Here is a 27,579-nt window from a genome sequence, read left to right as displayed (position 1 = left end):
GTGTTTTGAGATTTCCTTAATTTATAAGGGATTAAAAAACAAAACCCAAAACTACCACTGTAATTTAACATGGGGTCCAATGGTTTACTGTAAGGTTTTTATTTACATTTTACACAGCATGAGCAGGGTCGTATAAATTATTTCTTCATGTAGCGCCAAGAATCCTAAACAAGAATATGTCAAACAGTTCTGTCTGCATGCGGAATGAGTATTTTATTCATAACCAGTTTATAAAAATAAAATACAAAATAATTCTAAAATAAAAACAAAATTAAAGAAACCCTGTACAAGGCATTTATATGATACAAATAAAATATCAAACATAAATAATTACAGGTATATACAATTCAAAACTCCCACTTGTTACATTCCTTCCTTGAAGCTGTACAGTGACATTTCAAAACAATGACATATGCTACCGGAAAAAAAAAACATTAAAAAAAATCTGAATTTTTTAATTTAAAATAAAGTTGAGGCTAATGTCACAATAAATAAATTCAAGATAGGCATTTCTAAGTCATTGACAAGTATTCTGATGTTGTGACATGAACAGTGTTTTTATTTTATCTCACTTTTCGAAGAAGAAAACGAAAACCAGAACATATCAGTTTGTTCTTTTGGTCTGTGTGTAGAAGGAACCACTAACACCAAAACAAATGACACCTTTCAACCTGCGAGTCACTTTCAAAAGTGACAAAGGAAATCTAAGTTGGACAGAAACACTTAACACTACGACTACACACACCACTTCTGTGCATTAATAATAAAAACCATGAAGAAATCTGATTATCATAGAAAACCAGCAGCATTGTTTAGCATTTGTTCCTTCCTCTCATTGAAGCATATGTTATTGTTTTTTTTACAACACTGTTTTATTTTTTCAATTTAAATATGACTTTGAATATCTTACAGGTACTTATTAAAAGTCTGCGTAATGAATTTTAAAAGCTGAGGGTACTTCGATGTCTGCGAGTCGACGCGGGACAGTTCACATATTGGATGTAAAAAATAATAAAAAAGTAAATAAATAAAAATCCCTACAAACACACGCCACGGAGATTGACCAGCTCCCCCCAAGTTTTTCTTATTTAATTTGTGGAACACAGGTACATTTCAGGTTAGCTTCGCACAGAAAAGTTTGCCTTTTTTTTTTTTCTTTCTCATGGATCTCCAGGGAACGGTAGCACGTACGGACAGGAGAGAAGAAAGGAATACTCGGTTTTTGCTCTGGTAGTGAAACGATCTCCAGCACAGACAAGGCTCAGTCATCCCTCGCTATACATACAGAGGGGCAGGGAAGAGGCATTAAGGCTGTTCTGACTGAACGCTGTCTGCCTTCGGGATGAGTCATCAGAGCTGCTTGGTGAGACTAATCTGCGTGAGTCGAAAGAAGCAGGACCATTTCACATCTGCAAACGAGCCGCATCTCAGCTCGAGCCATTAGAATATTTGGCAATATCACTATTGTCTTTGTCCTTATGTATAGCAGCATCCCATCACACAGGATCTCATACAACTACAATCTCCTCCATTTTGTGCATCGGATTAGTGGAATGCACTACTAAAAACAGCATCATGTACAGTGCCTTGCAAAAATATGCATACTTTCCACTGTTTGTCAAACGTTTAGAGCGACAGGATCTTATTTAGCGGAATCGGGATAAATATCAAAACATGATATTTGAATACAAATGCAGGCCAAATAAAAGCACATAAAATCCAAATGTAATGCACTACATGACTACATCTGCCATTGTAGCACAGTTCCCATGGTGAATCATGACGGTTCGGACACTTTCTTTTAGCAAGGCATTGATCGTGGGTCAATAAAACTAAATCCAGAGCAGCCCAGGAGGGCTAAACAAGGAATAGGTTGCAAAAGACTGGACACTACAATGGAATATTTAAATCTAATCATATTCATGGTAGAATGGCCTAGTCAATGTCCAGGCCTAAGCTCAATTGATAATCTGAAAGTGTATGTTCAGTCACTCTCCATCCAATCTGAACTTTTGTAGAAATTGTGTAAACCTTATACCAGTCCCTTTCCCCTCACAATTATGAACTATTTTGTTGTATCACATAAATCCCCAATAAAATAAATTTCAGTTTGTGATTGTAACATGAGCAGATTTGGGTAATAACAAGTTACATGTACATTTACTACTTTTACTTGAGTAGTTTCATTATGAAGTATGTTCTTCTCTTATTAATGTAACTTTTCTAGATACACTACCTACTGTGAGTAACTTCACTGAATGAAGAAGAAGCTTCTTTGAACCAAAAATTCACCGGACTTAGACCTTATGCAACTAAAGTGTTTTTGTTGAAGTTTCATAGGTTTTATACAGAAAGAAATTGATTTGGAAAAATGTTTATTTTGCCTGCTTTTGTTATGTTGAAATTATGTTATTTATACGAGTTATTTTCATTTAGATTTTTTAAAAATACCAAAACTTCCACATAACTTCGTATTTCAGTCCATTTGATGATGTGGTTTTAAAATATTTTTCACTCTTGATTGAGTGAATTCTCGGACGGCTACTTTTTACTTCTACTTGAGGAAAAATATTTCTGAAGAAGCGCTGCTCGTACTCGAGTACAACTTTTGGAGATGTGTCAGTACTTTTCCAAGACACCGTAAGCAGCAACATAATTGACCCAAATCAGGACAAGAAGCACAAAGACACAGGGTCTCACGAATTAAGACTGTTGACTTATTCAGGTAATGATGCTCTCATTGGGTTAAAAGAAGAATACCACTTGATGGAACATGCTGTGCGACTCTTTTGCTCAGCAGCTGGTATATGTGTCTGCGTTTTCTCGGCATGCAAAGAGTGGCAGTTGAAGGAGGCTGAAGTTAGCAGTATCGTACAAGCAGAGGGTCCGGAGGAGGAGCAGCGAGGAGATAAGATAAGAAAACAGCAGCCAGGAATGGTCTTCAGTGCAGGATACATGGAGGTTTAAAGCATTGTTTTGTTTTATGAAATGCATGTTCATATGGCCTCGATTTTCAGAGGGGCTTTGTTTTTTGTTTGTTTTTGGGCTTTTTTGAGGTTGCTTTTGTTCAAAGACAAAAACAGCGACACATAGATATACATCAACCCTGAAATTTAAAAACTGTCCCTCCCCCCAAATAGTAAGAGCTACTTTGTCCAAAAACTACAAAATGCCCGTCTTGCTACCTTGGTCATAGAATTGAAGATTAATGTAAAGGTTGGACTTTTTAAGTGCTGGCACAAGTCTTTTTGGCCTTTTATTCCCAAATTACAAACACATGAGAGTAAATCTTTAAGCTGCCAAAAGTGCCAAGGCACATGCTGAGAGAAACGTCTGCGTCCATGTATTACTCACCAGTAATACACCTTATGCTGTTCAGCATACGCCAACCATGACCACTTGGAGAAAAAAAAAACTAACAAAAAAAACAAAAACATGATCCACTAATTCCTGTCCTAAAGATCCTAAGTTAACCTCACAGCATCACAGTAGGCACAAAACGGTGCGCGATGTCACGCACTTTACACGGCTGATTGTATAGAGGGTCACTGAGCGATCTTAAAACTAATGTGATGGTCACACATCTGGGGAAGGAGGTTTGAAGAAGCTTTACAATAAATACTTCAATAAAAACAACTTTAGACAAAGTATAGCTTAATTTAGCAAAATAATGCACTATAATACCCTGTGTGCAGCCTCCAAAAGAAGAAACAAGGCAAATTCTTCATTGAGTTGGAATCAGCTACACTGTAATTCCCAAGTGCATTAAAAAAAACACACACACACACACACAAAAAAAAACAAGGATTAAACCGCTACTAACACCTAATCAGGCATAATGTTATAACCACCTGCCTGGTAGTGGGTTGGTATCAGCTGCCAAACAGCTCTGACCCATCGAGGTTTGGACTCCAGAGAGTGTGGTAGGGTAAGCAGGATCCTCCTAGATCCCATAAGTTGCAATATCCAAAAATGGCTTGATTCCAGTGAGATCTGGAGGAATTAGAGGCCAAGTCAAAACCTAACAGCATTCCTGAAACAATTTTGTTCCGACACAGGGCACATTGTTCTGCTAAAAGAGGCCCAAGCCGCTATGGATCATTACTTCCACGAAAAGATGTTCAGCATGGTCTACAGTAACACAACAGCCACCTGGTGAAAGGGACGAAACCCAACGAAACATCATCAAAAGCATCACCCTTCTTCTCCTGGGCTACCTTCTACTAACATGGTTTCCTAGTCGCAAGTGTTTCTAAGCAGCAGCAGTTCTTGCCTGAATGGTACCCTGTGCTAAACTCCAACCAATGAAAATGGAGGAGGTTTGAGATTCCGGGACACAATAAAATCCTGTGAAGTTCTCCACAAACCACCTTCCTCAGTCTCCCTCCGCAGCAAGCACAGGTTGCCAACTCCCCACTGCAGAGTAACTTATTCAGTACAGAAGTTTTTGTTGTTGTTTTTTTAATCTGGTGCCATCCAGTTTTTTAATGCCATCTTGAGCAACTGCTCATATCACACATATTCCCCAGATTACACACGTTCTCCATTTGATCTAAAATCCAAAAAAAAAAAGGTGATTAATCAGAACGGCCAAAATTCTTTTCATTGCTTTGGGTGAGTTCAGATGCTCAACTGGCCAGAGAAGGGGTTGTTAATGATCAGTGGAGGGCAGGGAAGGTCAGCGTCATGCTGAGGAGGGTGGTGCATGCAGGTGCATGCACAACAAATTGTGATGCACTGCGTGTTGTGACACTTTTCTATTAGAAATGGCACTATTTTCTTAAGCTATCGAGCAGTAGTATTTCATTTGTTTGGTCGGACCACAGAACCACCCAGATGTGTTAGCTTATACCGATCAACTTCTCTCCCCCACTATTGCTCCCTCTTTGGACCACTTTTAATTGATACCAACCACTGCAGACAAGGATCGACCTAAAAGACGAGCAGCTTTAGAGAAACTGATCCAGAACAACTTGGCTCTTGCCAAACTCTCACAAATCCTCACAGTTTTTCAGCTTTGAGGAGAAAATATTCACTTGCTCCCTACTACTATCCTACTCAGTCAAAGTTGCCCCATCACCTGTGGGTGGTTATGTTATGCCTGATTGGTGTATGTCAATGTATAGGATAGGTCAAAGTTACAGGCTCAACTTAGCTATTGTTCTATATTATACTACTGCCTGCAGCATGATAAAGACACAGCTTTAGTAAAACAAGTTTCCGGATGCAGCCGTTTTTGTTGTTTTTTTGTTGTTGTTGTTGTTGCTAGTTATACCCGCGAGGCTCAGTTTGAAAGATGAAATTGAAATGAAAGCTGATATTTTAGTTACCAAGTAGTCAAAACATCTGAAAGGTCAGACAAACCCTGTGTGCAAACACGGAAGGAGGGGAACGCTTGGAAGAGAAGGAGGTCTGGAACTAATAATACGGAAGGGAAACTGGGTATTTTACTGACTGAACAGGAAGACTCAGGCTTATTTTCCGATTGATATCTATCCTATCATCACTGGAATCCTCACCTCCTTTGCTATGGTGTTACTATCTGGCGCAAAATTATCTGCTCAGCTTGCTAGAGCACTTCCCCTCTCGGCTGCAGCCCTTTCCCCGGGACAGGTGGAGTGGGCTCGTGCGCGCCTGCCGACTGCAACACGTCTCCTGGTGGTGGAGGTAGAAGCGACGCGGAGGCGGCGACCCCGAGAAGCTGGGCGGCGAGTGGCTCCGGCCCAGGCAGCCACCGCTTCCCCCGCCGCGGTGCTCGTGGCGGGACGGCGAGGAGCTGACGGAGCGCTGCAGTGAGGAGGAGCTGCGCGGCGAGGCGCTGGAGCTGCGGTGGTGGGGATGGTGGTGGTGGTGGTGGTGATGCGGGGAGCTGGTCAGGCTGCAGACGCCCATCCTGGAGGCCCCTTGCTGCACCGGAGAGCGGTGGTGGAGAGGGGAGCCGCGGGAGCCGTGCATCAGCTGAGCGATGCATGACAGGAGGTCCGAGTCGCCGGTGCTGCCGGCCCGGATGCGGTAGCGCCTGAGTCTACAAGGGAAGATAGGGACGAGGAATGACAAAAAGATGATATTATTTATCAATTATTCTGACAATTAATCAATTAATTGGATAAAAAAAATGATGCATTCTACAGATTTTTCATTGAACTACTTAAGCCTCTTTTATTCAATAATAGAAATAAACTGAGGAATGCAAATAAGCAAATATTCCAGTTCATTGCAGAAAATCTGAAAGCGGGCGTTACCTGCCCTCCACTGGGGCGCGACAAGGTGGCTTCCCCGGGGGCGGGCGTGGAAGGAACTGGGCGGTCAGCTGCTCTGCGGAGGCGGCCGAGTGAACGGGACGAGGGATCCTGCTCTTCCGAGAGAGGGGGCTGGAGGAGGAGGACAAGGACAAACCCTCGTCCCCCTGGCGGTCAGAGCGAGAGCCGACGAGGGAGTCCTCATCCTGAGAGCGGTCGGAGGCGGACGACAGCGGGTCCCTGACGAGGGAGGCTACAGCGGCGCCACGGCGGTCAGAGAGGGACGGGGAGGCGGTGGGAGAAGGGACGGGGCCGTGGTGGCTGGCTTTTTTCTGCAGAAGTTTCTCCTTGGCAGACCCCGGAGGGGGGAGCTCGAGCAGGCTGGAGGGCTCAAGCACGGGGATGCGACTTTGCCTGCGGCTGGGGTCCTTGCGGGGGGCAGCGGACGAGGAGCAGGAGGGGGTAAGAGCCACGTTGCCCCTGTCTTCCTCCCTAGTCTTTGCCTCCATCACACATGGGGTCGGGGTGGCGTCATTGTCGGGGTCTTTGTGTTTCCAGAGCTCTCCGGCGACTTGGGCATTACAAGGCGGAGAGATGCAGCCATTTGGAAAAAGGGGGCTGCGAGGAGAGAACTGAGGAGGCGAGTGGGAGGAGCGGGGGGAGCGAGGCGAAGACGCGCGGCTTGGCACGGGGCTCTGAGCTTTGGCGTGAGCGTGAGCATCCCCATTTGCCAGCGTCCCAGCCAGCGGGTCCGTCGGAGTTCCCGGATGGGTGGGCGCATGTTCCTGCTGGGAGTTGATCTGCTGAATCTCACCTTCAGCATCACCATGCCTCTCCAGCAGGAGGCACTGTGGAGCGCTGTCTGATCCCGACTGCCAGGACAGACCTGAAGGACGCTGAGCTGTCAGCTGGATGGGGAAGGGAGGTGGACGAGAGAAGAGGGGGGAAGGGAAAAAGCAAAAACAGGTGTTATTCAACCAAACGTAACGCTAAAAGGGGAAATAAATTGCTTATAATTTAAAAAGGTCTGTTGCTGGTAGACCACAACATGTGGAGTTGTGCTGTAGATCCGCAGCAAGAGCCAGATGCAGATGTGTTGAACGGAGAGGAATTTTGATATTAATAAAAGAAAATGGTAAACAAATGGTGATTAGTTGAGCAACGGCATGCAAAACCATAGCTACCCATTAATCAGACCGAAACACACGAGCGCTATGGCAGTGTCAGTCAAGCTGTGAGTACTAAACCGGCAAGGACAGGAAACGTTCACGCAACTTCGCAGGGGGCTTCAGCGAAGAGAGGGTGAGGAACAAATACAGGGAGAGAGAGAGGAAGAGGAAGATAGAGAGGACAAAGACGATCTGAAACAAAAGAGATCATGCAACCTGTAGTCATGACTCCACATTCCCCAACAGGCATGCCACAGTCAGACAAAGACACAATCTGCTAAACACATGACAAGGACACATCTGAACCCATGCTCTATCTGTCCTGCACAATGCCCCCTCTACATAAATCTGAGCGTGAGAGAGCTGCACAAACAAGCCAAGCCCAAAGGAACACACAAAAAAAACAGCAATAACCAGCAACAGAGGAGAAGACGGAAACCAAGAAAGAAAAATATATAGAACAAATGTGCTGCTACGGGTGTGGAGAGAGAGGAAGCGGAAGGGAGGCTTGTTTGTTTCAACGGGAACAGTGATGGGAGATTCATCACCTGCTGAAGCTGGGCGCGGGTGATACGTATGACTGAGGGAAACTTGGCGTTGGCGGCACCGGCGGGGATGGCCGGCAGTTTCCTGCGACTGGGCGAGCGAGCGCCCGGGGAAGGGTTTGTTGGCAGAGGGAGGGAGGAGGTGGAGGAGGACGGGCGGTCCTGCTGCGGCTGCTGGTCGGCGGACTGGCTGCGCCTCAGGCCCGCTGACTGGCGCAGGTGCAGCGGGTCCGACAGCGTGGTGAGGAGGGTGTGAGGGCTGGGAGAGCGTAGCGGGATGGGGCTGGATGTCCGTGCCAAGACCTCCTCGGGTAGAGACGGAGGAGAGGTGGGGAACTAAGAGAGGGGAGGGGATCGGGGGAAGTGGAGGGGTTGGAGAGAGGAGGGACTGTGAGATTGATGAGGGTGTGTGAAGATGGAGGTGGAGGTGGTGTGAGGTGGAAGAGACAAGCTGCTCTGGCAGGGAGCGTTGCTTTAATCAAAACTGGTAGAGGATGTAGGAGGTGAGGTAGGAACTTTAGGCAAACGGGATCTGCATTTATTTGAATGAAAGACGGTAGTTCTGTTTGTAGGATGTAGGGAGAATTGGCAATAAGTTCTTACAGTGTCTTGCAAAAGTACTTCTATACAATCAGGCCCATTAAAAACACAAACTTCTTTTTTTTCTTTTTGTTTTTTTCTAGAGTGGGAAGACATGGCAAAGGTCAACGGCCAAGGACTGAGGCCTCCATACATGGAACCCCAAGCCATCGCCTCGCCTTAAAAATTACTAACTTGAATGGATTTTATTGGGATTTTACATGACTGTCCAAAACTACAAGGTTTTCTTCCCCTTGTTTTACAAATAAAAATCTAAATGTTATGGCATGCACTTGTATTCAGCCCCTCTCAGTCTGGCACTACCAAATAAAATCCATGGCAAACAACTGTCTTCATAAGTCCCCAAAGCAGCAATTTAAGTGGTGTCAATATATACGCTCTGATTCAGCCACATTTCACTCATTTTAAATAACATTTCTGCTGCTATATACATATAGGCCTGTCACAATAACTAATTTTACTGCGATAAATGATAATACTGTTGTTTTGAGATCAATTTCAAGTAATGTAATGGCAATGGAGTAATAAAGCAAGTACATCCTCTCTAAAATGCTAATCAACCATAGTTTTTAAAAATCATTTAACACTGGAAATGGAAGATACCTTAACTATCCAAAATGAATAAACGAAACAGCCAAAACAAGAAATAAAATGAACACTGAAGTCTCTGTAAGCAAAACTGTTCATCAAAAGAACGGGCCAATTGAGACCAACGTACCAGACTGAAGCTATTTGTCATTCAGTCTTTGGTAAGAAAGACACAAGGAAAGTGATCAATCGTGCAAGAAGTTTGTTTTAATTTATCATGCAGTTAATTGGTTTATTGCTGGTTGCCGCAGGCCTATTTGAACATTTCTGTTTTATTTACATATATTGTAAATGGTGTTTGAATGCATATTTTTTTTATATAATCCCATTCAGTTGCACATTCCTTTAGATTGCAGCATGCTACTTTTGATAACGGCACAGTACATATATTTTCATACTTTTATCTTTGTGTGAACCTATATGCCTCATGTTTTTGCTGTTACACCTTAATTTTCCCACTCTAATAAAAATGATATCTTGACTCCATTCCATCCCCACAGCATGATGCTGCCACTACCAGGCTACAGCCTTTATGATGGGCTTGGGTGTCCGCTGTTTGGCCTCATCTGCATTTCGACTGAGATTAAATTATAAAAAGGCAAACTATTTAATGATGAGATAGCATCACCGGTATAAAGCGGGCTGCAATGCATAAAATCTGAATCAAACCCTTTGAAGTTTGTGTTTGCAAAGTGACAAAATATGAAACACGTTGAAGTGGTATGGGTATTTTGCAAGGCACTGTAAGTTTTCAAAGTTGAATTATAGATTGAGAAGAAATGTAACACTGAACTAAGTTGTCTACTCCGAGAATATGAACAGCAAAACAGCAGAAAAAAAATTTTACCTAGAAAACCACAAAAGCCTTTGGAAATTAATTTGTGAAGCAAAATAGGAAAAAAAATAAATAAATAAAATACTGCGAACAAAGTAAAGCTGTGCACAACTACTCCAGACAAAACTGAACTTTAAAATCATAGGCTCTCTTTTTCTTTTCCCCCCATGCTGTGATCTGATTGAAGCACTCAGGTTGAGTTGTATCTGTTTCTAAAATGTACACAGGTGAAAGAGCAAGCAAACACAAAGCGGTAACATTTACCTTCAGACTACGGCAAGATGCAGCTGGTGGGACACTGATTGTTGTATGATAAAAGCATCGAAGTTCTAGACCTAGAACTCTGACTCTGTGCAGCTTTTTATCCTTGTAAAAATGCTGACTACAGTCATCATCATGTTTGGCATGTTGTGAAGCGGCCTTCCAGTGAAGGGTCTTACCTGAGTCAGGATTCCCTCAGCCAGAGCTTCAGCTGGGCTGGTTGGGGTAATAGGAGGCAGAGCCCCCATGGGGCCCACACTGAGCTCCAACTTGTCCACTCTTACGCTTCCTTTGGAGGAAGCCGCACTTTCTTGCTTAGCTTTGCCAGAGTTAGGGGTTGGGCTTCTCTTTTCCCATCCGGGAGACGCTTCCTGTGGTTGGAGCACCTCTGGCTCCTCATCCTCCTCCGATGGGCTTGTCGTGGCTTTGGCTCCAGGGGAGCCACTGGGCCGCTCCACCATTACCCACTCCCTTGAGTCAATGTCCTGCCTCCCAGAGCTCAGATTAAGCGCCACAAAGCCACCACTGCTGGCCGCCCCCTCTCCTTGCTCAAAAGACCCCGGTGAAGCCGGTTTAGGAGAACCAGCTCCGGACAGGAACTCCTCGTCGTAATGCCAGACGCGATCAGGGCGCTCCCCGGCGGACCCAGCTTGACCCTGAGCTGCTGGAACGACAGCAGCCTCCTTGCCCTGGTGCGGGGCACCAAACTGCTGTTTCCCTGAACTAAAGGACAGACGCAAAAGAAAAAGAAACTGAAAACAACTCGTGGTTTAACCCAAAGAAACTTTTTGTACACACAGCAAAAACACAAATTCTTACCAAGCAGTATTAGTATACTTTCTAGTGCAAGTATCTTACTACACTTGAAATGAGGCAAACTTAACTTTAAACTTTTCAGCAAGACATAGGAGCACGTTTTAAGTAAATAGTTTCTCATTGTTGATTTTAAAGAAGTAGTAGTTTCACTGCCAAATAATGTCACTTATAACATTTTTCCCAGAAGTGAAAAGATCTGCCCGTGGAACCAGTACTTGCTCAAAGGTTACTCGCAAGTTTGTTTTGTCTCACTCCAAGCATACTCAGACATTTGAAACAAAATCTGGACTAAATCTACTTGGTAAGATTGTGTGTTTTTGCAGCGTTACAGCTCATAAACGGGCTGAATGGAGGGCACACTTTACCAGTTATCCAGGAGACGCTCTGGGCTGGACTTTGACTCCAGGCCCAGCCTCCTCTCCAGCTCCAAGCTGTGGATGTTGCGCAGCTTTCTCAGCAGAGGGCCCTCCCGATCGGAAGCCACTGCCTCCGAGTGTGGTTTGACAGGAGAGCCCAGACTCGGTCCTGCGTAGGGGCTCTGGTGTCCTTGTCTGGCCTGGATGTTGCCTTGTTCCTCCTCTGCTGCAGCCTGTGGAGCCAAGAAACGCTTTCATGACTTTGAACGAATTTCAAATTCAACATTTGTGTAGGCCTGAGACTTTGCTGGATGATAAGCTGCCCCTGAAATTATTGCAATACACGACAATATTGTTAATGTAGGACAACTTAGAAGTATCTTATAGATAATGGTATAATAATGCAAGTTTGTCCTCTAAACTTCAATTTTGTAAAAGGGCTCTTCACACTGGAACTGGTAGACATTTCAAATAGCCAAAACAGACCGCAACAACCGAAAACAATAAATAAAACTGAAAAAGAACATACAACCGAAATAAAAAATAAAGTGAATTATGACGTCCCTGTAAACACAATTGCTCTTCAAAAAAATATTAATCATCAGAATGGAAGTTAGGGAGCTCGTTTTAATTTATCATGTTATTAATTGATTAGCTGCTTATTGCGACAGGGTTGCATTTGCATGTGAATAAGCTGCTGCAAATCCTTGCAAACATATTTATACAACTTTAATTTTTCCACATTTTGCCACGTTACAATCTCAAAACTTGGCTTTATTTATTGGACCTTTCATAAGACAATAATGATGATAAAGAGTATACTGTTTCAACATTTTTACAGAGAAAAGTCTGAAAAGCATGGGGTGCATTTGTATTTAGCCTCCTTTACTATGACAGATTTTCATCTGTAAAAATAAAAATAAAAATAACACTTAAAAAAAACACACACACATTCTTCTCCTTGCACTTCACAATAATGTGGTATAGTTTGCGTTGCTCTATAAAACAAAATACACTGAAAACAAGCTGTACGAGCCCCCTTGCAAGGCGCAGCGTGTAGCCGAACCTTCAGGTGTCCCGTCCTGATCCGGTTCCGGTTTCGGTCCAGCTCTTCCCAGACGTCGGCCTCCTGGTTGCGATGCTGGTGGTGGGGGGATCCCGGCACGCGGTCGGGACTGGGGTTGTTTTCCACGTCACTGAGCTGCTCGTCCTGCAGAACCTCGTCTGTGTTCTCCCTCTGCAAGTCGCCGGGGATCAGAGAGGCGTTCACCATGCTGCAGCAACGAAATGTGCACACGCCGTTAAAATATTGTAAAACTTTCAATAAAGGCCGGCTGTCGCACACTCCACAGAGATCGCCGAAGGATTTTTGGCTTCGTACCCCATCTGCGCGGGAGTGAGTCGGGTGTGATGCTGCGGTGTTGTGGCGCTGGCGCTTATCGTCATTGTGCCATCAGTGCTGGTTCGCTCCCAGTCGTAAGGGTCATTTTCCACAACGTTGTAGGTTTTCATGCTGTTGTCAAACACCGACATCAACAGCTGCAACGACACACAGAGAGGCGTGATCTACCGTTTTGTCTGCGTTTTCCATTCAGGAAAATCCATCGGAGCTTTTCGAATATGGACCTGGTAGTCAGGCTTGGTGTAGTAGTCAAGGCTGCAAATGTGTTCCAAGAATACACCAAACTCTGCCGGCAGGTGTTTGAGCATCAGGCGATGGTCGTACGTCTCCTTCAGCTTCCCCACGTGTTCCTGAGATTAAACAGAGTTTTACTATTTGGTATATTTCAGCAGTCAAGGTGATCTGAACGAGCTTTTGATTTGAGAGTAGCCTCGCCTTGTCTTTAATCTTCCTCCACGGCAACTGACCGACCAAAAACTCCACCAACATGTAGAAGAGAGACCACAGGTCGTCATGACGACCCATCTCCTGCAGAATTAAAATAAACGTTGTGTTTATATTTCATCATGATGACGGAAAAACTGAAAAGATGTTTTTGCGTGCGTTTGAGCAACAGCAGCGTCAATAAAACGTACACTTTACTTGAGGCTAGAGAAACATTTTTACGCTTCATGTGCCTGATGTTGCCAATTAGCCTCAAGCCTAAAATTTCACTCGTATCGTAGGTGAAATCTTCATACAGATGCAACCGGATTTTCCTTTATGGAACCATGTAAGCTTCACTTTCTGCTTCACATTTGGGCATTTCTTTGTGTTGCTAGATTCAAGCCTGACAAATTTCATTGAAGTTTTCTGGTTGAAACTTGACAGAAGGAGTGCAAACCCTTTTGTAAAGCACAGTAGTATAGATCCACATTGGGTAGCATATCAGAGTGACAAATATTAAACCTCTTTGGACAGACACTGACCTTGTTCTTGTGCGCATTGACAGAGGCATAGCGAACTGTTCCCCTGAAGCCTGCGACTGGACGAGGCTAACAAATAACAAATATGGCAATTAAACTCATAGAACATAAACTCTAGAGTGTGTTAGAGACTAGATCAAACCTAGAACTGTAACATTCTGCAAAAAAAGAACAACTTAATGCATAAATCAATGAAAAGAGTGATTTAATAAAATGTATTGTTTTTAACATTAAATACTGTAGTTGAACTACTGTCTGCTAAATACAGCACATTTTTCATTTTCAGCCTTGCTTATTAAACATCTACTGTAGAAAAAAAACAAAGACGTACAGAGTTCAGCTAATAATCCCCATGTTCTATCTTTTTAAAATACTTTAAATATTTATAGCCAGCATGAAATCAGAAAACTTTAAAATAAAACAATAAAACGGTTAAGATACAAGTTTCAAAACTAAATGCAGTGAAAATGTGGAAGATGTTTTTTTTTGTTGCTGTTGATTTTCACTGACCAATGAAATTTGAACTACAGCCTTCTGATCAATAAATAGACAGCAAGAGAGGAGTCCACTTACAGGGCGGACCTCCTGACAGGAATTGGTGAATTGACGAGCCAAGCCAAAGTCCAGCATGTAGCAAGTCCGGCAGGTACTGGGGAAGCGGCCCATGGCGAAGTTGGACTGGATTAGAAAGAGGTCGGACATGAGGAGGTAAGAAGTGCAGAATTTATGAGACAATAACTTTCTGAGTAGTTTACTTCTATCCATACAGCTCCGAGACAATGAGAAGATCTGTGACAGCAATTCATAGGGTAAAGAATATTTACATTCTGGTACCTCAAGGGATTTAACCCACCCTGCTGCTGAGCCAGCTGACTGAAAGTCATCGACAACAAAAATCAGCAATCAGTAATGGACAGAAAAATGGATCACCCAAAGGCTTTCAGGCCATTCAGGGAGGGAAATTTCTACATCCGCTCTATATGTCATGTAGTTTAAATACTGTAGATCAAAGTTGTCCAAAGTGGTTGACAGCAACACCAATTATTTGCCTCTAAACAGCCATACGTTTTGAATTCTTTTGCTAGGACCACATCTATCCGGTGACTTTATCTCAAAAACCTGCTGCACCCAAAAATACTTTTAATTGCCTTATTAAACTTGGTTAAATATAGCAGGGATTTTCAAAGAAATAGTAACCAAAATCCTGATTTTATTGCTCAAAAACTAAATTTTGCTCCATGTTTTTCCAGTTAAAATTTGTAAAATAAATAAACAAAACATTCCATAAGGCAAACCTGCAAAAACAACTTTCAAGTTTTGGATCTAGTATAATTTACACATTCTTTTCTAACAAGTCCAATATATATATATATATATATAATTTTTTTTTTTTTGGCCATCAAGTTGTTTCCGACTTGAATTTTTCCCATGTGGCAAAATATTTGAACCCCCCCTGCCAGAGACTATAAGGAAACAACAATAGGTTACAGGAGACAAACTGCTCCCGGGATTTTGCAACGCACCGGTTTGATGTCCCGATGCAAAAATCCAACAGAGTGGATGCTCTCTATGGCCTCCAGGATCTGGCGCCCCAGACGCAGGGTGGTGCTGATGCTGAACGTTCCCCGAGGCATGCTTCTCCTCAAATCTGCCAGGTTTCGACCCTGAAAGACAGCACGGGTCATATGTTGGTCCAACGGCAGGTCTGAAAGATGACTCTGACCCCAACAACCTTCACATATCAAGTGATGCTACAGAAAGGAAACTTCACAGCAGCCGCTCCAGTACCAGAACAATCCCTATGGATATTTGGATTCAAATCACAATCAATCAATCAATCAATCAATCAATCAATCAATCAATAAATAAATAAATAAATAAATAAATAAATAAATAAATAAATAAATAAATAAAAAAAAAAAAATCCGACCACTAGAAGCAAAAACTGCCTATTATATTTAGGACTATGAGTCTGGTTATCTGGTCAGGTGCTCAGCTGCGGTTTTTCCAAAATGACTGTTTCTGCTTAACACCCTCCAGTGTGTAGTTTGCAGGTTAGTGCATACATTATTCATGAGGAGCCGTATTTTTAGACTTTTCTGAAATATTTATTTGGCTCACTTTTCTGTAAACAACTCCCAGACATGAGTAACATGCAGCCGGTGGGGGGGGGGGATGTGCATGACGCGTCTCGGGTGTCAGCGCAAAGTCAAACCAAGATCAGAGCAAGGAGACTCCTTATGGGCAAACCTCTAGTTATGTTAGATGACATTAGTGGACATATAACTGAGCACAGTGAGCTGTTGCTATCTCTCAGTATGGTTTGCTGTTGTTTCTTAAAAATCAATAAAAGCTAGAGGTGAAGTGAGTAATTAGTTAGAGACTGAATTGGGCCAATTTTTATCGTGACCTGTCCTGACCTGTGGTAGACCGTTTGGTACTTTATGACTTGGGAGTTTTTTCTTTTTCTGACTTGAGTGTCAAGTAAATCCTGCTTACAACACTCTTGAGTGTGGAAGTTATTACGAAGGGAAAATATTACCCACCGAGAACTTTTCACCCCATTTTTACTAATCACTGAACGAGGTTCACCTTTGTGTCCAGATTGGACAAACTCTTTGATAGGATTAAATTAATAAACTATAATGATCTCTATTTATATAGTTTATTAATTTAATCCTATCATTTGATATAGTTTATTAATTTAATCCTATCACTCTTCTAAAAGATACAAAACGTGTCTTTCTTGTGGTGGTGTATTTCCCAGCATGGTTTTAATTGTACTGGAAACTTTTGATCAGATTTCTTTTAGTGCGTTACATTTCAAGGATTTATGCGTGTATGAACATTTTGGCAGGAAATTGACTCCACGTGTGTGTGGTTTGCTACAGTATCTCCACATCCCTGCCAGTATGCGCGTCAGGAACCAGATGGTTCGGGTTTTACTGTGAAGCAAAGTCCCTCGTACTTTCTATTTACGACACAGGCAGCTCATATTAGACCTGTCGTTTTCAAGCCGGCAGACGTCACATTTTTCCACGTTGTAAAAACAAATAAAAGTAAGAAACTGTTGTTTTCATATTTGGAGTGAAGGCGTGTGACATTGCTCCATGGCTGACTCCGTGGCGTATCCCTCCACCAACACTGACCTGAAGCTCCATCACCACGTAGTTGAAGCGGTCGTTCCGGCCACATCCCACGAAGCGACACACGTGATCTTTACCTAGGAGAACCAGGATAAAATTGCTTCAAGCTCACAGCCAGCATTACAACCTCACCAGACACAAATACTGGTATTTTGCCACAATAGGTGCGTCAATAAGGTTTTTCATACGTTTTTTTTTTTTTTTTGGCTCCCTACCCTGGGGGCAAGATTATATCAGAGGGTGGCATAAGCACATTGGAATGAAAAAAATCCGTCAGACCAAACTGGTTTTGAATTTTTCACGGTATAAAGCAAGAGACTTTCTACTGATTAATTGCTATCAGGCAGCATTAGCATGTGGCCGCTTGGACCTAATACGTATAGAATGAGCTGGAATTACACCAAGCAATAGTACGAAAGAGCCACGTGATGATAACTGCAGCATGCACACCCAGCTAGCTAACGGGACTTTACATCAGTACGACAGAACCACAGACTCTAGAAAGAGTAAAGGTGGACGGTGATTGGCGTACGCATGCCAGGGAGTAAAACTATACGCCGTCTGACCTCAGCGAACACTGCTGCGTCGCCAAAACCACAAAGTACATTCTGAATAAAAACATTCATACGCATTTTACTGTCATCAAAATCGTATATGGGGCAACAATAAGGTTAACTAATGCCATTCGTGGCTCTTGTGATGAGCGCGGGATGAGCAAGGAGCCTTCGAATGATACTGTTGGTCAATGTTTACTCTCGACAGTTGCGTGGATCAGCAGAGTTGGGGCGTGGGGATTAGAGTTCAGTTCATCTCAAGTTACATGCAGGCTCCCTTAGGAAGCAAGAGACTCACAGGGCTGCAGGTCAAGGCCATTAGACAGCAAACATGATCCCAGCTCATCGATTTTCATCTCAGATGGGCAAAAGCAATACGACATGCTGGTTAAAAAGCAAGAAAGTAGAGTTTGGAGTAAAAAAAAAAAAAGAAAAAAGAAAAAAGAAAGGGGTAGGAACGGATTAAACCTATACAAAAGTTTCTGATGAATTGTAAGAAGAAATTGAGGATCAGGACACTGCAGCAAAAATAAAGTGTCACCCAAACTGAGTTTCAGATGTATCAGATGACTTGTATTACACCAATTTGTCCCCAGGACTGAATCACACATCACTCAAAATGCCATTTCCTGTGTTTTCAACAAGATTCATGTAAAAATGGTTTTCTTCTTCCCTACAACATTCGGCCAATGAGAAAAATACACGCATGTTGAATCAAATCAATAGGTCACTGTGTCGGCGTGGATCGATCGGTTCTTGTAAATGAATCCGCCGAACCCATTGCCACTCACCCTGGAGCTTCTTCAGGACGGCGACCTCCATCTTTAGCACTTGTTTGGGCTGCTGGGCCGATTCCACCTTCAGCGCCACGCTGCCCCGCGTCAGCAGGTCCTGCGCCTCGTAGATCTCCCCGAAACCGCCACCCCCTATCTTCTTTACCTGGGAGACGGACACAAGAAGGTAAAAACAAACAGAACAACGCTGAGGCAGAAATGGGATTATGTTCAGAAAAGGTTATCTGATGATTTTATAGCAAGAAGGAGAAGATTTACATTCAAACAGTGTGTAAAAAAAGACAAAAAAAATAAAGACAGTATTATGATTTCAGTGGTGGCAAAGTGTTATTTTTACAAGTGGGAACAGCTGGATAGCATCTCAAAAGCTCAATAATACTTGATAGAAGTTGAAAAGAAGGCTTCATGGACGCAGAGCAGGACCAAAGAGTAGAAAGAGAGGAAGTTCCGATCATCTCTTCCAGCTATCATAACGAATAATGTGAAAAATCACATCATGCGACCCATAAATCGTCCAGGTTGCAGTTTGCCAGAAGCCATGTTGAAGACACTGTCAACATTTTTAATACAGTGCTCCAGTTAGATGAGACCAAATTGTAACTTTCTGGTCTACAATGCAAAACCGTAGCTAGCTGTAAGCTAACACAGCTCGCCGCATTTTGAACGCACCGGCTCCGTTGTAGAAACGTGACAACTGCAGCATCACGCAATGTCCAAACTGCCGTCCACAAAAGGTTTTTGAAGAACAATGGGCAAGGACTTCAGTTTCTAGATGTGTACACATTTCCTGTTGCAATGGAGGTAAAAAGCGATTCGACAAGATATTAGGACAGGGAGATGAATACAAATGCCTGCCACACTTTTAAGATTTCTGTTTGTAAACTCCTCGGACAGAATTATGCGCACCATTGTGTCAGTGCATTCGAAATATTTTAAGACCCCCCCCCCAAAAAAATGCACTTTGAAGTTTATGGTTTTAAGATAACAAAAAATTTAAAAAATTCTAGACATTTGAATACTTTTGCGTTTCTGATTAGGATTTTAGAAAAAATAGATTACTAGAAACGAAAAAAGAATTTACAGTTTTTATTATTTTCATTAAATGAAAATTGTTAGAATGTGAAAAGATTACCTGATTATAAAGAGAAAATGTTATGGGATAGCACAATGAACTCAACTCTGTCTTCTATGAAGCTGAATTATGATTACCCTCATTAAGTACTGAGCTCTGTAGATTATCTCAGCCTCCAACTCATCTCTACCTTTCACCCCCGCCGCATTCTTAAGACTTCATTTCCCCCTGAGCTCCCCATGTCCTTCACTGTCCTCCAAGCTGTCTGAGTTTTGGAGTCACTCTGAGAGCTGGAGGGGTGGATTTAGCTGCAGAGTCCTTACGTAACCCGGCTGCTGAGAAGACAGGAAGCAATGCCAGGCTGCCAGTTGGGGACAGCTGAATCACATGGCACCGAAACAGGCCCCCGGCACCAGGAGACACCAGCCTATGGGGGATCTTCTGCCCATAGCACACTGCGCTGCCACAAATAGCAACACTGGCTATTTTTGGATTTCCCACGCTGCAGCAGTAAAACTTGGACGAGGAGGCAAAAATGTCAAACTGCAGAAGTTGTAGGTGAGGGAATTTTTATTTTTTTTATTTTTTATTTTTTTGCTGCTAGGACAAAGACTCATTGTTAGTAAGACAAGGGGGCTAACTTGGGACAGGCGGTGATGGGGCCTGGAGAAACACGGCGCCTATTGTAGCTGGAAGACAACCCGCTTACCACTTTCCATCGCTCCTTGACCAGGGAGAGGCCGCTCAGGATGTCGGCTTGCTCCGCTCCCCCGCTCATCCCGTCTGCGGATCCGGGGACGCTGCCCTCGCTGCTGCTCTTTGACCAGGAGCCTCACACTGGGCCGGGCATTTGGAAGCTGATGCAGAGACCTAGAAAAGTCCAGGAGACGCATAAAACCGTCAGGGACCGTTTAAAGGATCTGGGCAAAACGTGGTTCAGATGGTGAAGTAATACACAGCTGCAAAATTTAAAAAAATAATAATTATTCAAATTTTTTTTAAAATATGAAAGATGACACAGGACTAAGGCCTCACTGAGTGGAGCTGTATGATACTCAGCCATCACAGCAGCTGCAACAACTGTTCCTCCAGCAGCTGTCTTTCTGGACAAACGCACCAGCAAAAGCCTGACACCTTAAATTACAAATAGCATTTCAAACTGCTAGGATCCTTTTTCACATGATGGTGAAACAGAAAACATACCAGAAAATTTGATTAAGCCTTTTATTTTTGCAACGTTTTTCATTAGATGTCCGTTTCCAGTGGTTGCCATGGAGCAAAACAGGCAATCCATCACAAAAAGTTTGATTTTCTACTTTTGAAATGTATTAACGTTTACAAATTTCTATATTAGACGTTAAGATACAATTTATAGGACCTTTGTTTGACAGGCTAACACGAAAACGAACATAATTGTAACATTTTTATGACATTAAAATATAAAAATAAAATAAATATCTCCAAAGTGGGGTATACATTTGTTTTCGACCTCTGGAGTCGATACTTAGCGCTTTAGCGCTCGTCTTTCTGCCATTTCTGCTTCAAATGTTTTGCTTTTTTTTTCTTCTTCCTCCTTTCGATAAATTACTTGAACCACTGAGACGCTACAGAGGGCCTAATGCTGGAGGATCAGACTCTGTGCAAAATGGGAGAAAAAGTATATACTTGTATCAAAAACAACACAGAGTCCTACTACTTTTACAGTAAACACTTTCGTAACAAATTTATAAAACGTGATAAATTAGAGGTAGTGTTACGTTAGTGCCTCAGTGCATGCACATTTTCCATAAAAAAAAACAACAACACCAAAAAACGGTGTTCACAAAAGCAGCCTGAACTGTTGCTTCCCCAGGAAAAGCTGCGTCTTTATTCCCACGTTATACAACATCTCTGTCAGAGATAAACCTTCCTCTGGAGAGCACACGCTGGCAACTTCCTCTGCTCTGCCTTCAAACACGCGGAGCAAGACCGACTTCGACTCACCATTCTGCACACGCTGCGAGCGAGGGTTATGCAACAGCCTTCAAAAAGCCACTTGGTTGCAGGGCGTGAGTTGGTGAGGAGGGACCTTACCAGGGCTGTTAGATGGATGTAGGACTGGGAAGCTGCGGGGATGACGAGCAGGAAAGGTTTGGGCTCAGGAGTTAAATGGCTCTGGAGAAACTAATGACATCGAGACACTACAAGTATCTTTTTTTTTTTTCTAAAAATCGACTGTAAGAATTATTAAACTGTGCTTTATTGTATAAAATAGGCAGATAATTATTCTTTTTTTTTTTTAATCCATTGAGCTGTACACCATGTGCCTTTTCTTTTAAAATAAATCTCAATATTTTCAGCCAGTGTTTTTCTTTTAACAGTTACACATTTTTTCCAAACGTAAAATGTGGTCAAAAAAAAAAAAAGACATTAAAAGAAATTTTTATGAGCTGAAATAAGCTATATTGACATGCAAAATTTCAATACTTTTTGTGGATGATCCATAATTTCCTCTTGCAGGATAAGCAGGAGAATGCTTTTCAAGGTATAATCACATAGAGTGAAACACGGCTGTTTCATGACATTGACACTTTTGTTAAAAACATCAGTCATTTAAGATACAACAACAATAATACAAAATGTATAGAAATTAGGAATAGTGTTTATCGAATAATCAGATTTTGATAAATACCTCAACCAGGTATGCTGAATCAAATCAAAGCTGCTTTTTTTTCCTCAGAGTGTTTATGATTCGAAAGGCATGGAGGAAAGCCAAAGACAAGTGACTTTTGAGACGAGGGTATGGTGATTCTGTAGCCTGCACTTGGTCAAATTAAAGCCATCTTCCTGCAAATTCAACCTCAGTACCTTGAATCATTGGAAATGTCTGCATGCTTTTGAACTCCATCTTACTCGTTGTCAAAGTTCACACACACACACAGTGACTGGCCTAACATGTGACGACGAGGCGGGGCCGTGTTCTTCCTCCTCATCAACGCCGCTCATCGTCAATGAATAGGAAAAGGAAAACAAACTTTAGACCCTGACTGCGTGCTCCTCTCTCTCCTACTGTGAATCACGCTTCCTGACCCAGCATTTCCATGGCGACGCTGGTGCAGAGCCCGTTTTCGTTCGCTGATGTGGCTCGACTTCACCACCTCTGCCCTTTTCGCTCAGCTGGAAAGCCGCACGTTTTTAGCTTAGCCATCATAAAAACATGCACTCCACGCGTGTGCATCAGCACAGGCATGCAGGGAGGAGCACTTGGCAGAACGTGTTCAACGTTTCCTGTGTTGCAGCGGGTCTAATCTTGGAGTGGCCTAGTTCAGCATAACTGGACAGAGGTACGCGTCCAGAGCTTGCAGCTGGATGAAGAGTCTGGTTTGAAGCTGGACAGAGGCCAGCTCTGGCATGCCCTGGCTGCACACTATGACCGAGATCAAGGCAGGCATTAGGTTGGCTAGTGCGGCAAGACTGAGTAACCCAATGTGATTATTTACAACAGCAACAAAAAATGAAGGGTTTGAGAGAAAGTATCGTAGAAGGCGAACCGGGATTTTTTCTCTGACTGACTCAGGAGGAGTCAGGATTAAATGCTTACAAGAATACGCAAGACATAATAAAGTACTCACTGAGCTTTGTTTACATGTTTACAATTACGTTGTGCGTTATTTGTGACCCCAGCTAGAACACGACATCTGGGATTATTATAATACAATAGTAGCATGGAATAGCGACTCGACAACCCAGAGAGTCTAGTTAGGACTGAGAGGAATGGATTAAAAATTCAATCTCAGCTTTTTTTTCCCTCACTTTATTTTCTTAAAAAGACATTACAAGTAACAACAAAAAGAAAAAAACAAAAAACAAAAAAAAAGAGCTTTTCTTTCAATTATCAATTCTGTGAGCTGAAAGAAGCTGTAAAACATACTTCTCAAACACAACGATAGGCTTTGGGTGGCCTGACAACCCAAGGTGTACATTGGTGGAAAAAAAACCTATCCATATTTTCCAAGAATTAAAATCTTCAAAAACAGGAAATTCGATGAAACCATTAACAAAAAAATAAAATCTATTTGTCGCCCACCTGTAACTCACATCAGACTTACGTTGCAAAACATAAGACTCCAGATTTGACTTGACCTCAAAAATCTTTGGGACTCAACACACCCTCAAGGTTTGGAACTCAAGACTTAACTGCTGGTGAAAAATAAACAAGTAAGCATAGATCAAATGATTAGTCCCCTTTGAGTTACTGTAACCACAACCACAGCTTGACTCCAACGACCTCTAAGCTCTGATGGGATCGGCAAGGTTGAAGCGAATTGGGGGAAAAAAAGGCGACCGCCTTTCAAACTATAACTGGTGTGTACCAAGTTTGGTAAGTTTGCTGTGTCGCTCGTGGTGTATCCAGTAGTCACTGGATGAGAAGTGAGGACACCCTGTCCAGTGCATCAGTCCGTCACAGGACAAAGTTCAAATATCCTGGTTTTGTGTCGACCTCTATTTGAAAGGCAACATCTTTCGTTGACAAATCTCATTTTGCGTTGTAGAAAGAGGGATTTTTCCTGGTTAAATAAAGGCACAATTTAAAAATAAGAATAAAACAGAACTTTTCAGTAGTAAGGTAATTTAAGTGTTGAAATGTCAGTCTGGTGATGCAAAGTTTGTTGTTCAGTTAAAATAGTGACTGTTCCAAAAAAATTATTTCACAGTAATAAGACATGTTTGGAGAAATATCTACTTAGCTATCAGTTTGGTGTTTGACAACAGTCACAGTTTTGTGGCCCCAGAGGAAAGTAACCCTCCATTGGAATACATGTCTAAAGGAAAATTTTTGATTGAGTAAACGACAGGAAAAATACAAATGAATGCATGTTAGATGCATCTTATTTCCCGTGATGAATTCTCATGATGCCTAATGCAGTTTTTTGAAGTAACATTTTGAGAAAACCACAATATTAAATGCTCCAAGTGTTAGATGTGCATTTATCTTGGACTTTAAAACTGTTCCAAGAAGACCCTTAAGAGTCCACTGCCTGCAGAAGAAAACATCATGAGTAGTTTCCTGCCGGCTGCATAGCAAGCAATGGATGTTTGCAGATGTCCAGTATGGTTCAGTTTTTCCACTTAAGAGGTCAGTTTATGCTGATGAGAGTGTTTTTTTTTTTGTTTTGTTTTGTTTTTTGTACATGATGATTGCTATTTTTTTTTTCTAGTAGAAAATAATTTCTTTTTTAATAATAATAATAAAAAAAAGAAAAGCAAACCCAATCGACTGAATCAGAATGTCCCGCATACCTTTGCGATGATTATTATGTGGAAGATCTGAACTGCCATTTCAAACAGCTTACAGTGTCTTCTTTGTTCATAAACACAACAATCTGAATGCAGGGTGTTGTGTGCATCTGGTCTGTGCAAAGACGGTGTTTCACAACAGACAGCTGTGAAATTAGACTAAAAATAAAAATAAGAATCGCAAAATGTATGATGAAATCTATATTTATTATATCTATAATATATCCTTGAGTGTGCTTTTACTGAATGTCCTCCAGCCTGTGGAAACACTTTTGGCATCATTTTTTTACACATTTCTAAACTAACATTATCATAGTGATAACCCTGATAAATGTGTACACAAAAGCATTATAGAACATGTTAATTTATCAAAATATGTAAAAAAGTTGTTTTATACAGGAAAGTGTGTCTGGTGCCTTTAAATTGGGAGGTGGGGGGGACGCTACCTAAGGCCTTACAATACCTTCGGGCCGGCTCTGGAGGGTAAGACCTGGATCTGCACGTTTAGAAGCAACTATAAAGAGCTGCATTTGGTTCACGAAAACTATTGAAATAATAGAAGTAGCCTACGTAAAACAATTACAATAAACAGAACCACCCCACCAAAAAAAAAGAAGAAAAAAAAAAGAAATCGTTCCGATTTGTCTTTAATGTCCAGCTGCGCCATTTCATTTCCCCTCATGCTGCGTCGAAAAATCCAAGCTACCTCTCCTCCTTCTCCTGCGATGAACCGACCGGCTTTATTATGGAGAGCTGTTGCACGGCGAGGCTGGGCTGCCACAGCAGATTTACTCAGGCGCGTCCACAGGCCAAGCAAACTCATCCTGCCTACCGTGCCGATGTGGTTAGCCCGACGCCGTGCAGGGTAAACCCTGCGCGTGTTGCAGCGGCCGCTCGCAGTGGTGCAAACAACAGGCATAACCGAGATAGGCGCGGGGAAACAAAAAGACGGGGAACCTTACCTCGGCAATCCTTGATCCAAAGAAGAGCCGGGTGTGGTTACAAAATATCCTCAAGGTTTCGAAGCGGCGCGTACGACATCGAGAGGAATGCCATGACGCGCGGACCGTCCATAGGGATAGGCAGAGAGGAGGCGGTGTTGGCGTGATCGGAGGGGAAACCCCCCCCAATAAAACTAGAACTGGTGTGAGGGGAAATATTGTGTGGAGGGACGGGGAGAAAGGTCGTGCCGTTCCCTCTTCTGCTTGTCACCTCAGCATCTCGCTGCGGATCCGTGACGTGACAGCTCCTTGGTGGTCATCCGCTTTCCTGCGCGCGGCCCCGATCCGATCGCCCCTCGCAACAGCTCGGTCGCGCGCACGGAGAGACATTTAAAGCGCGCTGACAGTTTACAGCTCCACGCACGCGCAGTAGGGGGGTCTATGAAATCAGTTTAGTATTACTATTTTTGGCGATTACTAATATTATTGTTGTTATTATAACATCTGGCTGTGAACCTTTGATTAAAAATGCATTGTCTGAACAGAAAATCCAGTGCATCTACTGAGATGATGCAATCAATTTTATTTGGAAAAAGTGCAATTTTCTAAAAGAGCACTAGAGGGAACCCGTGAGCTGAAGACTACACCTGCAACTTCAGTATGGGCTCTTTGCACCTCGGCTTCCGCGTTCGGGGAAAAGCGGCTCAATTGTTTCCGATCTATTAAAAATGGCACTTTACACTGGGTGTTTGCAGGGCTTGTCCAAGGTAACAATTAATGATGTACATCGATCCAAAGCCCCAACAAGTAAGCTGGAGAAAGGTTTTAAGATGTTCGCCTCGTTATACGTTCACAGATATGAAGGTGAGTTTTACTTTCTTTAAACTTTGTGGCTAACATTATCTTTAGCTTACACCTATGCTGTGACCCATGCCTAACAACAAAACTTGTTAATAAGTATTTTAGTCTTGCTGCTTATCATGTTAACACGATTAAAATTAATGTTATGATAAACATGATCTGTAGAAGTGAACATAATAAGGGAGATTGTATTTTTAGTTAAATGTGTGAATTTAGATGCTTAAAGAGGATGGGTTCTGTGTTCCACAGATGTCTGTGTTTTGGTCCTAAATGTGCAAATAAACCCCAGAACAAAATTGTGAAGATGCTGCCTGAAGCTGGTAAGACAGTGTCAATTCATAGTGTGTCCTGCGCTGAAAGGCCATTCAGCGAGGAGGAAGCCATTATTCCAAAAGATATATATATGAGGCAGATTGCAGTTTTCAAAAGCACACAGGGACAGAGATCTTCATTTCTGGAGATATCCTGGGAACAATATTACAAGTGTGAAATATAGGGTTGGTAACAGGGACGGCTGGTATAAGTGGGCTAGTAGGGCTAACATTTCCAATAAAGTTATTAAAATAAACAACTTAAAAATAACTACCTAAAAATAAATACATTTTAGAAATAATGTGTCACATTTTGTAAAATTTTCAACAAACCTGGTGTCAAGCCGACTGGGGAAAATCCCCGGGTCTTTCCGAAGAATTAGCTTCTGACAGCCACACTCAGATCTGAATGATTAACAGGCCTCTAGCCACGCCCCCTTGGTTTATCGCGGCCACAGGATTCATCCAATCAGGATGGACGTGCCTCGAGCTCGAGTGTATGTGGGCGTGGTTTGGGTAGACTGAGAAGGCGCGATAGCGAGCAATATTAGCATAAACGAGTTGAATTATTTAACCTTTTTGCGTCCCAGAAAAATCGTCAGTGTGAGCTTCTCTTTAAATAAGGTAGGCCTCATTTAAAAGCATATTGTATCTTGAAATATAGAGAACTGGAAAAGATTTTGCTTTTGATTGTTCTGCTAAATATTAATGTAGCTAACTTATTGGGTAACGAATAGGAGATTGTAGGTAGTAAGTATGGTGTGGAGTGCATAATGATAAATTCATTGTACAGATATAATTTGGAAAGAGTAGAAATTGTGAGTTTTAACAAACTCTAACGAAACTG

The 27,579-nt window shown here is 42.5% G+C and overlaps 1 protein-coding gene across 2 annotated transcripts; it reads right to left on the bottom strand.

The window, feature by feature from the left end:
* Positions 1–83: 83 nt before the first annotated feature.
* Positions 84–25,911, bottom strand: ttbk2a (tau tubulin kinase 2a). Of its 2 annotated transcripts, XM_044142179.1 has the most exons (16): positions 25,582–25,911; positions 20,052–20,212; positions 18,268–18,415; positions 16,926–16,999; positions 15,300–15,440; positions 14,350–14,454; positions 13,780–13,845; positions 13,247–13,339; positions 13,036–13,161; positions 12,791–12,948; positions 12,476–12,683; positions 11,419–11,642; positions 10,417–10,960; positions 7,957–8,289; positions 6,243–7,147; positions 84–6,025 (listed from the first exon to the last, which is right to left on the bottom strand). In XM_044142179.1, exons 2-16 carry the CDS (start codon positions 20,118–20,120, stop codon positions 5,554–5,556), a joined length of 3,666 nt encoding a protein of 1,221 aa, XP_043998114.1. In that variant the 5' UTR covers positions 20,121–20,212; positions 25,582–25,911; the 3' UTR covers positions 84–5,553. The 2 variants fall into 2 exon arrangements, with proteins under 2 accessions (XP_043998114.1, XP_043998115.1); XM_044142180.1 differs by lacking the exon at positions 7,957–8,289 and having other exon boundaries at positions 25,582–25,896.
* Positions 25,912–27,579: the final 1,668 nt, after the last annotated feature.

The sequence above is a fragment of the Gambusia affinis genome, linkage group LG16 (genome assembly GCF_019740435.1).
Source record: "Gambusia affinis linkage group LG16, SWU_Gaff_1.0, whole genome shotgun sequence".
Taxonomy (NCBI): domain Eukaryota; kingdom Metazoa; phylum Chordata; class Actinopteri; order Cyprinodontiformes; family Poeciliidae; genus Gambusia; species Gambusia affinis.
This window is presented reverse-complemented; position numbering and strand designations above follow the sequence as displayed.

Excerpts from the sequence above, each read along its gene's own strand:
- ttbk2a (XM_044142179.1), bottom strand. The coding sequence starts at position 20,120 with ATGAGCGGGGGAGCGGAGCAAGCCGACATCCTGAGCGGCCTCTCCCTG. Across the intron at positions 17,000-18,267 it reads CGTCCTGAAGAAGCTCCAGG|GTAAAGATCACGTGTGTCGC; the intron begins GTGAGTGGCAAT and ends TGGTTCTCCTAG. Across the intron at positions 13,162-13,246 it reads GGAGGAAGATTAAAGACAAG|GAACACGTGGGGAAGCTGAA; the intron begins GCGAGGCTACTC and ends GTTTAATCTCAG.